The following is an 11,673-nucleotide window of genomic DNA, read 5'->3' on the forward strand; positions in this document are numbered from 1 at the left end:
TGGCACAGGGAACTCCTTAGAAAATATGTTTGTTGAATGAATGAAGTCAGATCTCCATCACACCCATGCTGTCATGTGACTACAGAGAGCCACCAACATCAAGCACAGACACAAAGACGCTCATCTCACACAGGCTGTTAGCCCCCAGCCCTGTCCCAGGCCCAATATACTCACATCCAGTGAGGTCACTGAGGGATTTTTATTTGCACTGATTTTGCTATAAAGTGTTACTGAGGTAGAGCCAACTGTCCAGGGTTGGACAGGGGCAAGGAACACAAGGACCCAAGGAAAGGGAAGTCAGGGTCCTACATTGTGGTGCAGTGCCTTCCAGTCATCCATATAAACAATAAATTGGGCAATAAACAGACAGTGGACAAGGATCAGAGGGACAGGCAGAGAAGGCTTCAAGGGGTGACAGGCTATAGGCCTTGAGGAATAAAAGGGTACAGAGTTAGGCATGGACCCAGAGCCTCCTTCCCCAGCCTTCCCAGATAAGTTTAGGGCATGTGGAGCAGAGAGGGTTTCAGCCGGAAGGCATCAAGAAAAGAGAAGACACCCCGCTTTCGAGGGGTTGCCCCTGCACCGCCAACCCCTCCTTTGAGCAGGGGGAGGGGCAGGGGACCTCCTGGGGAATCCATGGAGCTGGTCCGCTTGAGCCGCAGGCGGGCACGGGCCTGGGCACCCCAGGCCTTGCCTCGAGCTGCAGAGGCCACAAGACACTTCTGGTACTGAACCTAGGGAGAAGGGGAATGTGAGGATCCAGCTACTTTCTGCCCCTAGACTCCCTGAAAGCTTCTGCTGGACAGGGAACTGGCCAAAGCTTCTGTCTGATAACAAGGTTGGTAGTCGGCCACATGTGGAGTTTCTAGAGCATTCCCAGGTAGCTCAATAACAAAATCATAAAACTGTATCAGACACTTAAGGAGGGCGAGCTGGACACTGCTAAGTGCTTTGTATAATTCAGTTATTTATGAGGGGTTATTATCCCTGTTTTGCAAATGAGGAAATTGAGATTCAGAGAGTATATGACTTGCCCAAGGTCACAGAGCCAGAGAAAGGCAGAAATGGCATTCAAACCTAGTTCTCTGATTGCAGAGCCTGAACTCTTCATTACATGTACCACTATGTTGGCTCTTTTCCATCTCTCACTGGTGGGGACTAGTCCCTGCAAAGCAGATTCCCTAGTTGAGGGTAAGGGTGTACAACTCAAACTCCAGCCCCAATGCAACTCCTCCCAGTCATCTCATCTGAATGGCTCAAAGGCATCCTAATTGGCCTTCCTACCTCCTCTCATGTCCTCCAAATCTTTACCCATACTATAGCTTAAGTGATCATCCTAATACATAACCCTGACTTCACTGTGGGGCTTCAGTGATTCCTAGTGCCTCCAGATAAACTCATCACCCTGACCTATGAGGTCCCCCATAACCTGGCTTCTGTCATTCTCTCTGATCTCATCTCTTACTACATCCCCCTTGCATGCCAGATACACTAGATTCTTTCAGATACTCTCATCCACTAATATCTCTCACCTTCACAGCTAAGGTTCCCTGTGCTTGGTACACCTGCCCACTCCCCTTCACCTGGCTAACTTCCCTCTTGGACTGTCAGTTTTCTATCACCTCTTACAGGTAGCCTTCCTGACCCCTAAAGGGGCCACCTCTTCCATTAACCAGCGGTGTACAACTTATTTCTGGTCTATCTTGGCACTATCCTAAGTGTTTTGCGAAGGCAAGGGCTGTGCCCTCTATAACACTAAATTCTCAGGGTCAACTATGGTGCCTGGGACCCTGTAGGCACTCATATTTGTTGAATGAATGAGCAAACTGAACTAACAAAGTGTAAGCAACCCACAGTCAAATGCCCACAGATGCCAGGAAATAAACCTAAATGGGACAAACAGGAACAATGCCAACTCTTTAGGGCACAGCTTCTGCACAACTCTGGCTGCATGTTGACATTTACACGTGTGAACTGAGTGCCAGAGCTCTTGATATTTTAAGAAAAACAAGAATAGCGATTATTATGTGAAATGTCCTGGCCTTTAAGTATTGGCAACTAATTAAAACTTACTAAAAACATCATGAGGGCCAAAACATTAATGATGCAGAATCAGCCCAGGTTTGTGATCTCTAAAGAGGCTGCCGACCCTGAGCCCCAGTAAACAGCGGAGAGCAGCTGCAGGGCAATCCCACCCACCCATTCCCACCCATGACTCACCATACAGGCAGCCTGCACAGCTTCGGAGAGTCCCCCTGCATGGGGCTGGCACCAGAAGGCTGCGCACTGGAAGCTCTGACGGCCCAGGTCAGCGATGAGGCCAAAGGTGTGTGGGTCGCGGCCAACACCAATAAATGTCACAAGGCGCACAGGGCACTGCCACAATGGCTCCTCCTCTGTACTGGCCTCTGCCTGCCCACACCAGGCCTAGTCACTAGGGGGCCAAGCACTGGCCAGACCCACTGAACTTTTCCAGCAGCAAGCAGTGACCCCTCAGCATCCCTGCTCACCCCTCCAAAGCCCCCAACTTCACCCTCTTCTGATACCTGAATGGGGTGTGCAGTCATGAGAGAGTCAGACACACTGAGCATGGTTGGGACCCAGGCATTCCGGTCCCCCCTGGTGGTGAGGGTACCAATGGCCTCGTTCAGCACATCCATGCCTGGGGGAACATGCCCAGCGTGTCTCCCAGTTGTAAAAGAAAGAGTCTGCAGGGAGTGTCTAGCCCCCTCTCACTGACTTGGGATTCAGAGATAGGGAATAGGATAGTTGGGGCAAGGCTTAGAATTCTGAGTTGGGAAGGCTGGTAGATCCCAGGCGCCATAACAAGGCCATGGGAGGACTCTGAGAAATGGTAGTGGGCCCCACCTCACTCACCTTCCCCTTGCCTCACACAGCCCACCATATGCAGCCCCCTCAGTCCTCACCCATGGCTTTGGTGACTGGCAGTGTCCCCATGTACAGTGCTTCATACTTCTGAGCAGCTTGGCTTACTGCATCCAGCAGCTCGACTGAAATATACACACCAAGTCGGCCTAGCAGCTCTCTCAATTACCATTTTCCCCACCCTTCTGAATGGCCAGGACTCAGGTCAGAGCTGGTGCTGATAGAAGAAAAGGCTCATAGATGCTCCTCCAACTCGTGGCTTGGGATCCCTGAGACCAGACCCTCAGAAATTTATCCACAGAAGTACTAAATAACCAGAAATTGCCCACCCACAAAGCGGCACCAAAGCAGCCCAATGCAGCAATGCGGCACTCCCCTTCCCATACCTTGCCGTGGCAGGTCTTCAGGGGAGATGGGGTCTGGAGAGCAGCAAGAGGCATCAACACTGACCCCTACTCGCTCTGACAAGATCTAAAACACAATGAAGCCAGCATGAGCCACAGGGAGAGAGGGGAATTAGGGTAAAAGGGCCAATACCACCCCAACTACCTTGGAAGCTTCAGACCCAACCCCTTACCCACATTCCCTGCCCCACCCCTGACCCTTACCTGGGCACAAAGCCCATGTAGGGCACTGGCAATGACCTTGGCAGGGACATCACAGCGAAACACATGGCACTTGAGCATACAGCTATCTTTGTCACTTGCCACAAAAGCGAAGTCCCTAGCAGGGGCAGAGATGGGGCTGGGGTAGAGGCTGGTTAGAGGCAGGAGCCTGCAGGAGGCTGGAAAGTCAGGCTAGGGATATGGCAGGGATGGAGTAGGAAGGTCAGGAATGGGGCTCAGGATACCTGGTTTTCACTCACCTGTCACTGTTCCGGAAGCATGTGGGAGCACAGAAGGGAATCAGCCCAGCCTCTTGGACTCTCCCCCATTTGTCCCTGCTGAGCTGGGCCCACCCTCCCCAACCAGGGCTGGACCAGGCAGGGGAAGCAGTCCTGGGTCCACATCAGAGGATCTGTGTCCAGGGTTCAAGTACTGGTGATCAGCATCAGTGGGGATCACAGCTTGCAGCAGGGAGGGAGACGAGCTCTCGCTTGGGGGATGTAGGCATCCTCACCGGCCCTTGGAGCTCCCCACGCCCCACACACGGATGTGCACCAGAGGCTGGCAGTGGATCAGACTGTGGTCCAGGGGATTCACTAGGCTCATGGCATCCTTCTTCAGGATCATCAGCATGTTCTGGCCCTGCCAAGGACAGAGGTCAGCTCAGAGCTCAGATAAAGGTCACTGCCATGAGAAATAGGCAATTCAGGGATAGCTACCTCTGCTGGGCCCTGGGCCCAACCCATTGAGGGGCCGAGCCAACTCACCTCACCCCAGGCACCATCTAGAGGCTGGCTCCGGCTGCGGGTCTGGGCCAGCTGCTGGATGCAGTTATTGACTGCAATACTGCTCTTCCCCGGTGCCAGGTCCTCTTCAGGTACCTCTACCCAGCCCAGAGAGCGTACTGCAAAGCACTGACAAGTTGGGGAAAGGGACAGGAATGAATAAGGATGGAGCAGGGTGGCAGGTGCCACAATACAAACTCCTTATCTTCACCCTTGATCACCTCTGCTCAGTCCAATCCCACCCTTGTCTTTCCCTTGGGACCTCCCAATGCCCTCAGGTCCAAGTCACTACCTTAGCCCCTGGCTCCATGTTCTGGATGTAGGATTCCTCACCACACCAGGACAGAGAGTTACTGAAACAGAGCAGAGGTGTTAAGAGGACCACATTTCCTACAGTAGGGACACTGGTGAGGCCTAGACTAATTGATAAGCACAGGATGAGGAACAAGACCCAGAATATAGCACCAGAAATATAAAAACAGAGCAGGGTAGAGCCCAGGACATATTAACATAACATAAAGTGTGACTTAGAATTTGAGGGAAAATTCAGGACACAACCCAGACACAGGACATAGAATAAAAGTCACAAGGCTGGGTGCAGTGGCTCACGCCTGTAACCCCAGCACTTTGGGAGGCTGAGATGGGTGGATCACGAGGTCAGGATATCGAGACCATCCTGGCCAACATGGTGAAACCCCATCTCTACTAAAAATACAAAAATTAGCTGGGCATGGTGGCATGTGCCTGTAGTTTCAGCTACTCAGGAGGCTAAGGGAGGAGAATCACTTGAACCTGGGAAGCGGAGGTTGCAGTGAGCCAAGATCGCACCACTGCACTCCAACCTGGGCGACAGAGTGAGACTCCATCTCAAAAAATAAAAAAATAGAAGTCACAAAATGGAGCAGGGTTCAATATGTGGACCAGAACCCCAAAGTGGGACAAGAGATCCTAGAACAGAGGACCTAATGGCCAGGGTCTAGAACATGATAAGTTAGGACCAAGAATATGAAAAACATGTAGCTACAAACAAGAGTTTAGAACAAGGGATAAAACTCAAAATACTGACAGTTAAGAACTTGGGACAGAGCCAAGAACACAACAGAACCCAAAACATGTGACAGAATCCAAAACCTGGGGTGGAAAGCAGACCATGGGTCCAGCTGCGTTTTTGAACACCATGGAACCCCAAGCCTTTCATTTTGCCTGGGCCACTCGTTACCTCCGGTCCAGTGAGCTCTCCAGGCTGGAGAAGGATCTCCCTTTGAGGGGCCGCAGTCCCCAAATCCCCTCCGTTCCCTGTAGAGTGGGGGTTAGTCAGTGTAACAGCAGACCTGGGTCCACACACGGGCTCAGACCTCCTCCTCACACTCCACCTACCGTGCCTGGGTCCTCCGCATCTCCTAGTTCCCAGGCTGGGCGCTGCCACTGGGTGCTACCGCTGGGTACATGCCAATAGTAAGTACCTGCAGCATCGTGGATCTTCCTCCAGCCAGGAGGCAAGCCAGGCTCCCCCTCCAGACTCTGGTCCCCCCACAAGTCATCTACAGGAACACCGGATTAGAGAGGAGGGAGCATATTATTTGTGAGTTCAGAATAACATGCTGTCATAATCCTCTCTCCATCCCCAAAATGGGTCAGTTCTTAGGCTGAAGATCCAAGCTCCTCAATCTTGAAGACATCACATGTAAAGATCGGGTTCATTCGCCCCCTGTCCCTACACAGAGAGGTATCCCCCACCCTGTCTTTGAGCCCCAGACTAGTCTTTCGGATTCCCTCGTCCCCCCTAAGCTCCTGGTCTTCCCACCGGGCCCCTCCGTGCACACCATCGCAGTTGACCAGAATGATGGCCAGCATGTAATCCTTGCCCAGCATAACCCCGGCCGCTCCCCGCCAGCTTCTGCCGGCCCGCACTCTCAGTCCAGCGCGACCTCCGGAGCTACTGCGCCTGCAAGCCCAGCCTCTCTGCGCCGCAGGCTGCCGGGCCAGCTGGCGCCGCACAAATACGGGGCGGGACACGGGGCGGGACACTGGCCGGTCCCGGAGGAGGGCCTGAGCCTCACAGCCCGCCCAGGTGTGGTGCGTGTAAACGGTCGTCTGGATCCCCGAATGGGTGCGTATTTCCGTGTGTGGGTCTGGGGGTGACCCAAGAACGCCACCGAAACCGCTGACACCACCGCACGACTATGAACTCATCAGGCGCCCGAAGACCGACACACCGGACATGCGCCGCGCGCACTCGCGCACGAGTGAGATCATCGCTCCCGGGTAGTGAGTGCGCTCACACTCAGCCTGAGACTCGACCGGAGGGGGTCACGTGGAAGTATCTGGGAGAGGCGGGCTCGGCCACTAGGAAAGCGCCTCACCCGTTCCAAAAATGCTCCGGAAGTGCCTTCGCCCTCAGTAAAGATGGCCGGGGCAGTCGGCATGAGGGAGGCGGGGATGCGCCTGCGCAACAAGTTCGGCTGGGAAGATGGCGGATGACAAGGTGAGTGGCCGTGGGTGATCTGCAGCCGGGCGTGGTCTTCTCCTTGACCTTTTTAGTTCCGGGGAGAAGCGACTCTGGAGCGGCTCAGGAGTGAGGATGTCCCTTGTTTCTTCTGAGGCTGCTGTGAGCTGCCTCAACAGTGTGGAGTGGTGTGGGGAGAGCATTCGGCGAGGTGGGAGGAGCCGTGGATCCCCCAGATGTACCCTCCTGGGAACCATCACGAACCCCACTTACTAGCACAGACTCAAAAACATTCACCCTTAAACACTCCTCACTTTACCCTATTCCCTACTTCCCGAAATTTTCTTCCCAGTGACACGATGTTTCCAATTACACGGACACTCACACCACCCTCATTCAAACACTCCCTTGCATACACTCTGAATTTCATACTTACATGAGATCAAAATCACTCAGTCCATTTACTTACGCACTTGCCGACAGTCTTTTTTGTCATTCTCACTCACATCCAGTCACTCATATTCAGTTTGGGATGGCCTTGGGAAGAAAGAGGTAAAGCCCATCCAGGAACCAAGACAATCAAATTGTCCAGGAAACTGCCTCCGTCCATTACTCACCATTGGTCTATAAGCTCAGCATTACCCACACATTTACTAAATGTCAGGCACTAGAACATAGTAGCCAAGACAGACTGGTCACGACTTTCGAGCTCATAATGGAGTCAGTAGTGCTTTCCTGATGGACCGGTCCCTAGCTGTCCCTCCTGCCTTTCCTACATACTGCTTGCTATGTAAAATTCTTGTTGAGGTTGATGTAAGTTACTGGTTCAGATTCCATCTGTCAGTCCCTTCCTGGCCCTCATTTGAATTCTGTGCTTTTCAATGCTTTTCTTCCATTGCCACTGCCATCTCAGGAAGCTTTTATAGGAAAAGGTCTTTCTGGCTCACCCCATCCCCTCCCAATTCCCAGCTTCTGATGGAATTGAGCAAGGGGTGGGGCTGAGTCAGACTGCTGGAGTCTCGCTTGTCCTAGGATTCTCTGCCTAAGCTTAAGGACCTGGCATTTCTCAAGAACCAGCTGGAACGCCTGCAGCGGCGTGTGGAAGACGAAGTCAACAGTGGAGTGGGCCAGGTAAGGACTGTCCCACCCCACCCCTGCCTTAGGCTTTATTGCCCAACATGCTCTTGAGAGTGTTAAATGAATGGTAGAGATTTATTCAGCAAATGATTATTGAGGGCCTGTTCTCAGGCATCCTAAGGACAATTTTTCTGAATGGCACATGAACTAATACCTTAAGTAGAGGTTAAGTAGGTGAAGAGGGAAGGAAAGAACATTCCAGGCAGATAGAACAGCATATGTAAAAGCCTTGTGATAGGAAGTAGCATTATAAACATGAGGGGTGAAAGGAGGTCCATTTGGCTACAGTAGTTGGGGAGCATGCTAGGAAATGAAGCTGGAGAAACCTGCAGGGCTAGGAGCATCTCTGACCTTGTGTGGCAGTGGAGTTCTATGGTTGGAGCTTTCTGACCCCAGGGTTCTGAGATTGTGTGATCAGAACTGCTAGGTTCTTTTTCTGGCCCCAGAACCTTGGGAAAAATCTGGAGAAAATACCACAGTTGTCCAGGGTGAGGAGGAGTTGGTGGTGGAATGCTCTAATCACAGCTTGAGTAGCCCCTGGACAGAGTCAGGGAAGAGCCTAGCTAAGTTTCGTTCTGCATTTTTCTCTGCAGGATGGCTCGCTGTTGTCTTCTCCGTTCCTCAAGGGATTCCTGGCTGGCTATGTGGTGGCCAAACTGAGGGCATCAGCAGTATTGGGCTTTGCTGTGGGCACCTGCACTGGTATCTATGCGGCTCAGGCATATGCTGTACCCAACGTGGAGAAGACATTAAGGGACTATTTGCAGTCGCTACGCAAGGGGCCGGACTAGCTCTAGGTGCCATGGAAGAGGCAGGATGAGCAGCTCAGCCTTCAGGTGGAGACACTTTATCTGAATTCCCCAGCTGTCATCCATTTGCTATCTCCAACTTTCCTGCCACCTTCATCCTTGCCTCCCTTCCTGCAGATTGTGAACAGTAGTTCCTCAGCCTGCACCCTGGATTCCTTCTTCCCCTTCCTAACTCCATGGGACTGGCCCCAAGATTGTGACTTCAAGGACTACCAGCCCCTTATTCTTCAAGCCCCGACTGTGGGGTTGGTAGATGCCTCTGATCCTCAGTATTCTCTCTGGCAATGTTCCACAGCTCCTCCTTCCTGGTAGCTGGCTCCGTAACTTGATTTTCCCCAAACGTGTTGCAATCCCTGCTGCCCCTTAGTCACCCAGGGTCTGGTGTGGGTATGAGTGTAGAGGATGGGGGTATGCCGGGCCTGGGCCATCCCAGGCAGGCCCGCTGGACCCTGATGCTACTCCTATCCACTGCCATGTATGGTGCCCACGCCCCATTGCTGGCACTGTGCCATGTGGACGGCCGAGTGCCCTTCCGACCCTCCTCAGCCGTGCTGCTGACTGAGCTGACCAAGCTACTGTTATGCGCCTTCTCCCTTCTGGTAGGCTGGCAAGCATGGCCCCAGGGGGCCCCACCCTGGCGCCAGGCTGCTCCCTTCGCAGTATCAGCCTTGCTGTATGGCGCTAACAACAACCTAGTGATCTATCTTCAGCGTTACATGGACCCCAGCACCTACCAAGTGCTGAGCAATCTCAAGATTGGAAGCACGGCTGTGCTCTACTGCCTCTGCCTCCGGCACCGCCTCTCTGTGCGTCAGGTGTTAGCGCTGCTGCTGCTGATGGCTGCGGGGGCCTGCTGTGCAGCAGGCGGCCTTCAAGTTCCTGGGAACACCGTTCCCAGTCCCTCTCCAGCAGCTGCTGCAAGCCCCATGCCCCTGCATATCACTCCGCTGGGCCTCCTGCTCCTCATCCTGTACTGCCTCATCTCAGGCTTGTCTTCAGTGTACACAGAGCTGCTCATGAAGCGACAGCGGCTGCCCCTGGCACTTCAGAACCTCTTCCTCTACACTTTTGGTGTGCTCCTGAATCTAGGTCTGCATGCTGGCGGCGGCCCCGGCCCAGGCCTTCTAGAAGGTTTCTCAGGATGGGCAGCACTCGTGGTGCTGAGCCAGGCACTAAATGGACTGCTCATGTCCGCTGTCATGAAGCACGGCAGCAGCATCACACGCCTCTTTGTGGTGTCCTGCTCACTGGTGGTCAACGCCGTGCTCTCAGCAGTCATGCTACGGCTGCAGCTCACAGCCGCCTTCTTCCTGGCCACATTACTCATTGGCCTGGCCGTGCGCCTGTACTATGGTAGCCGCTAGTCCCTGACAACTTCCACCCTGATTCCGGACCCTGTAGATTGGGCGCCTCCACCAGACCCCTCTCCCAGCCTTCCTCCCCCTCCCATCAGCAGCCCTGTAACAAGTGCCTTGTGAGAAAAGCTGGAGAAGTGAGAGCAGCCAGGTTATTCTCTGGAGATCAGTGGATGAAGGGGTACCCCTAGGAGATGTGAAGAGTGAGTTTGGTTAAGGAAATGCTTACCATCCCCCACCCCAACCAAGTTCTTCCAGACTAAAGAATTAAGGTAACATCAATACCTAGGCCTGAGAAGTGACCCCATCCTTGATGGGCAACTCCCTGCCTTGTCCTGCATGAACAGAGTTGATGAAAGTGGGGTGTGGGCAACAAGTGACTTTCCTTGCCTACTTTAGTCACCCAACAGTGGCTACTGCCTACAGTAGCCACTGGAGCTGGCCGCTCCAGCCCAGCCATGGTGCATGACTCTTCCATAAGAGATACCTACTTTCATGCAAGAAGGCCCTGTTGCCACAGATTATACAACCATTACCCCAGCCACTTTGACAATTTCCCCCAGTTCCAGCAATGCCTAGAGACATGCTCCCTGCCCTTTCCACAGTGCTGCTCCCCACACCTAGCCTTTGTTCTGGAAACCCCAGAGAGGGCTGGGCTTGACTCATCTCAGGGAATGTAGCCCCTGGGCCCTGGCTTAAGCCAACACCCCTGACCTCTCTGTTCACTCTGAGGGCTGTCTTGAAGCCTGCTACCCACTCTGAGGCTCCTGGGAGGTACCATGCTTCCCACTCTGGGTCCTGCCCCTGCCTAGCAGTCTCCCAGCTCCCAACAGCCTGGGGAAGCTCTGCACAGAGTGACCTGAGACCAGGTACAGGAAACCTGTAGCTCAATCAGTGTCTCTTTAACCGCATAAGCAATAAAGTCTTAATAAAGTTTTCTAGGCTGTAGGGTGGTTCCTACAACCACAGCCACGATTGTCTTGTGTCTTCTGTCTAACAATTTTGTTCTTCTGGGGTCCTGAGTATTTTAATTCTGGGGTAACTTTTATTTTATTTATTTATTTATTTTTTGAGACGGAAGTCTCACTCGTTCACAGGCCAGACTGCAGTGGTGCGATCTCTGCTCACTGCAAACTCCACCTCCCGGGTTCACGCTATTCTCCTGCCTCAGCCTCCTGAGTGGCTGGGACTACAGGCGCCCACCACTGCGCCTGTCTGATTTTTTTATATTTTTAGTAGAGACGGGGTTTCACCGTGTTAGCCAGGATGGTCTCGATCTCCTGACCTTGTGATCCGCCCGCCTCAGCCTCCCAAAGTGCTGGGATTACAGGCGTGAGCCACTGCGCTTGGCCTGGGGTAACTTTTAGACTAAGAAAAAATTGTTTTCTCCAAGCTGTTGCCAGTGGCATTATTTCCTGTGAGAGCTCCATGGAACTGAGACATTTCCCTGTCACAGAGCTTTTGAAATTTCCCTGGAGCACAAAACTTGGGCCCAGGGGAATGCAGAAGGAGTCTTGGGTACAGCAGGTTCGGGGCTCAGCAGGACAAATTAGACTCTAGGCCAAAAAACTCTAAGAAATACGATGTGGTTTTGGTTTTCATTTCCTCTGGTTCCCTCACAGACAATTCCTGCCTGTCATCTGTCTTAAA

At 53.0% G+C, this 11,673-nt stretch overlaps 3 protein-coding genes across 8 annotated transcripts; 2 read left to right on the plus strand and 1 right to left on the minus strand.

Moving 5' to 3' along the window:
* Nucleotides 1–180: 180 nt before the first annotated feature.
* Nucleotides 181–6,482, minus strand: APBB3 (amyloid beta precursor protein binding family B member 3). Of its 6 annotated transcripts, none has more exons than XM_015140832.3 (13): nucleotides 6,100–6,482; nucleotides 5,654–5,817; nucleotides 5,496–5,572; nucleotides 4,569–4,629; nucleotides 4,259–4,405; nucleotides 4,006–4,133; nucleotides 3,752–3,757; nucleotides 3,495–3,609; nucleotides 3,273–3,357; nucleotides 2,928–3,011; nucleotides 2,547–2,662; nucleotides 2,221–2,412; nucleotides 181–734 (listed from the first exon to the last, which is right to left on the minus strand). In XM_015140832.3, exons 1-13 carry the CDS (start codon nucleotides 6,146–6,148, stop codon nucleotides 498–500), a joined length of 1,461 nt encoding a protein of 486 aa, XP_014996318.1. In that variant the 5' UTR covers nucleotides 6,149–6,482; the 3' UTR covers nucleotides 181–497.
* Nucleotides 6,483–6,727: 245 nt separating this feature from the next.
* Nucleotides 6,728–10,995, plus strand: SLC35A4 (solute carrier family 35 member A4). The gene is made up of 3 exons (XM_001086178.5): nucleotides 6,728–6,761; nucleotides 7,755–7,853; nucleotides 8,453–10,995. The coding sequence occupies exons 1-3, from the start codon at nucleotides 6,747–6,749 to the stop codon at nucleotides 8,648–8,650; spliced, it is 312 nt and encodes a 103-aa protein (XP_001086178.3). The 5' UTR covers nucleotides 6,728–6,746; the 3' UTR covers nucleotides 8,651–10,995.
* LOC144329378 (solute carrier family 35 member A4) lies at nucleotides 9,058–10,995 on the plus strand. The gene has a single exon (XM_077937178.1). The coding sequence runs from the start codon at nucleotides 9,058–9,060 to the stop codon at nucleotides 10,030–10,032; it is 975 nt and encodes a 324-aa protein (XP_077793304.1). The 3' UTR covers nucleotides 10,033–10,995.
* Nucleotides 10,996–11,673: the final 678 nt, after the last annotated feature.

This window comes from Macaca mulatta, chromosome 6 (assembly GCF_049350105.2).
Source record: "Macaca mulatta isolate MMU2019108-1 chromosome 6, T2T-MMU8v2.0, whole genome shotgun sequence".
Taxonomy (NCBI): domain Eukaryota; kingdom Metazoa; phylum Chordata; class Mammalia; order Primates; family Cercopithecidae; genus Macaca; species Macaca mulatta.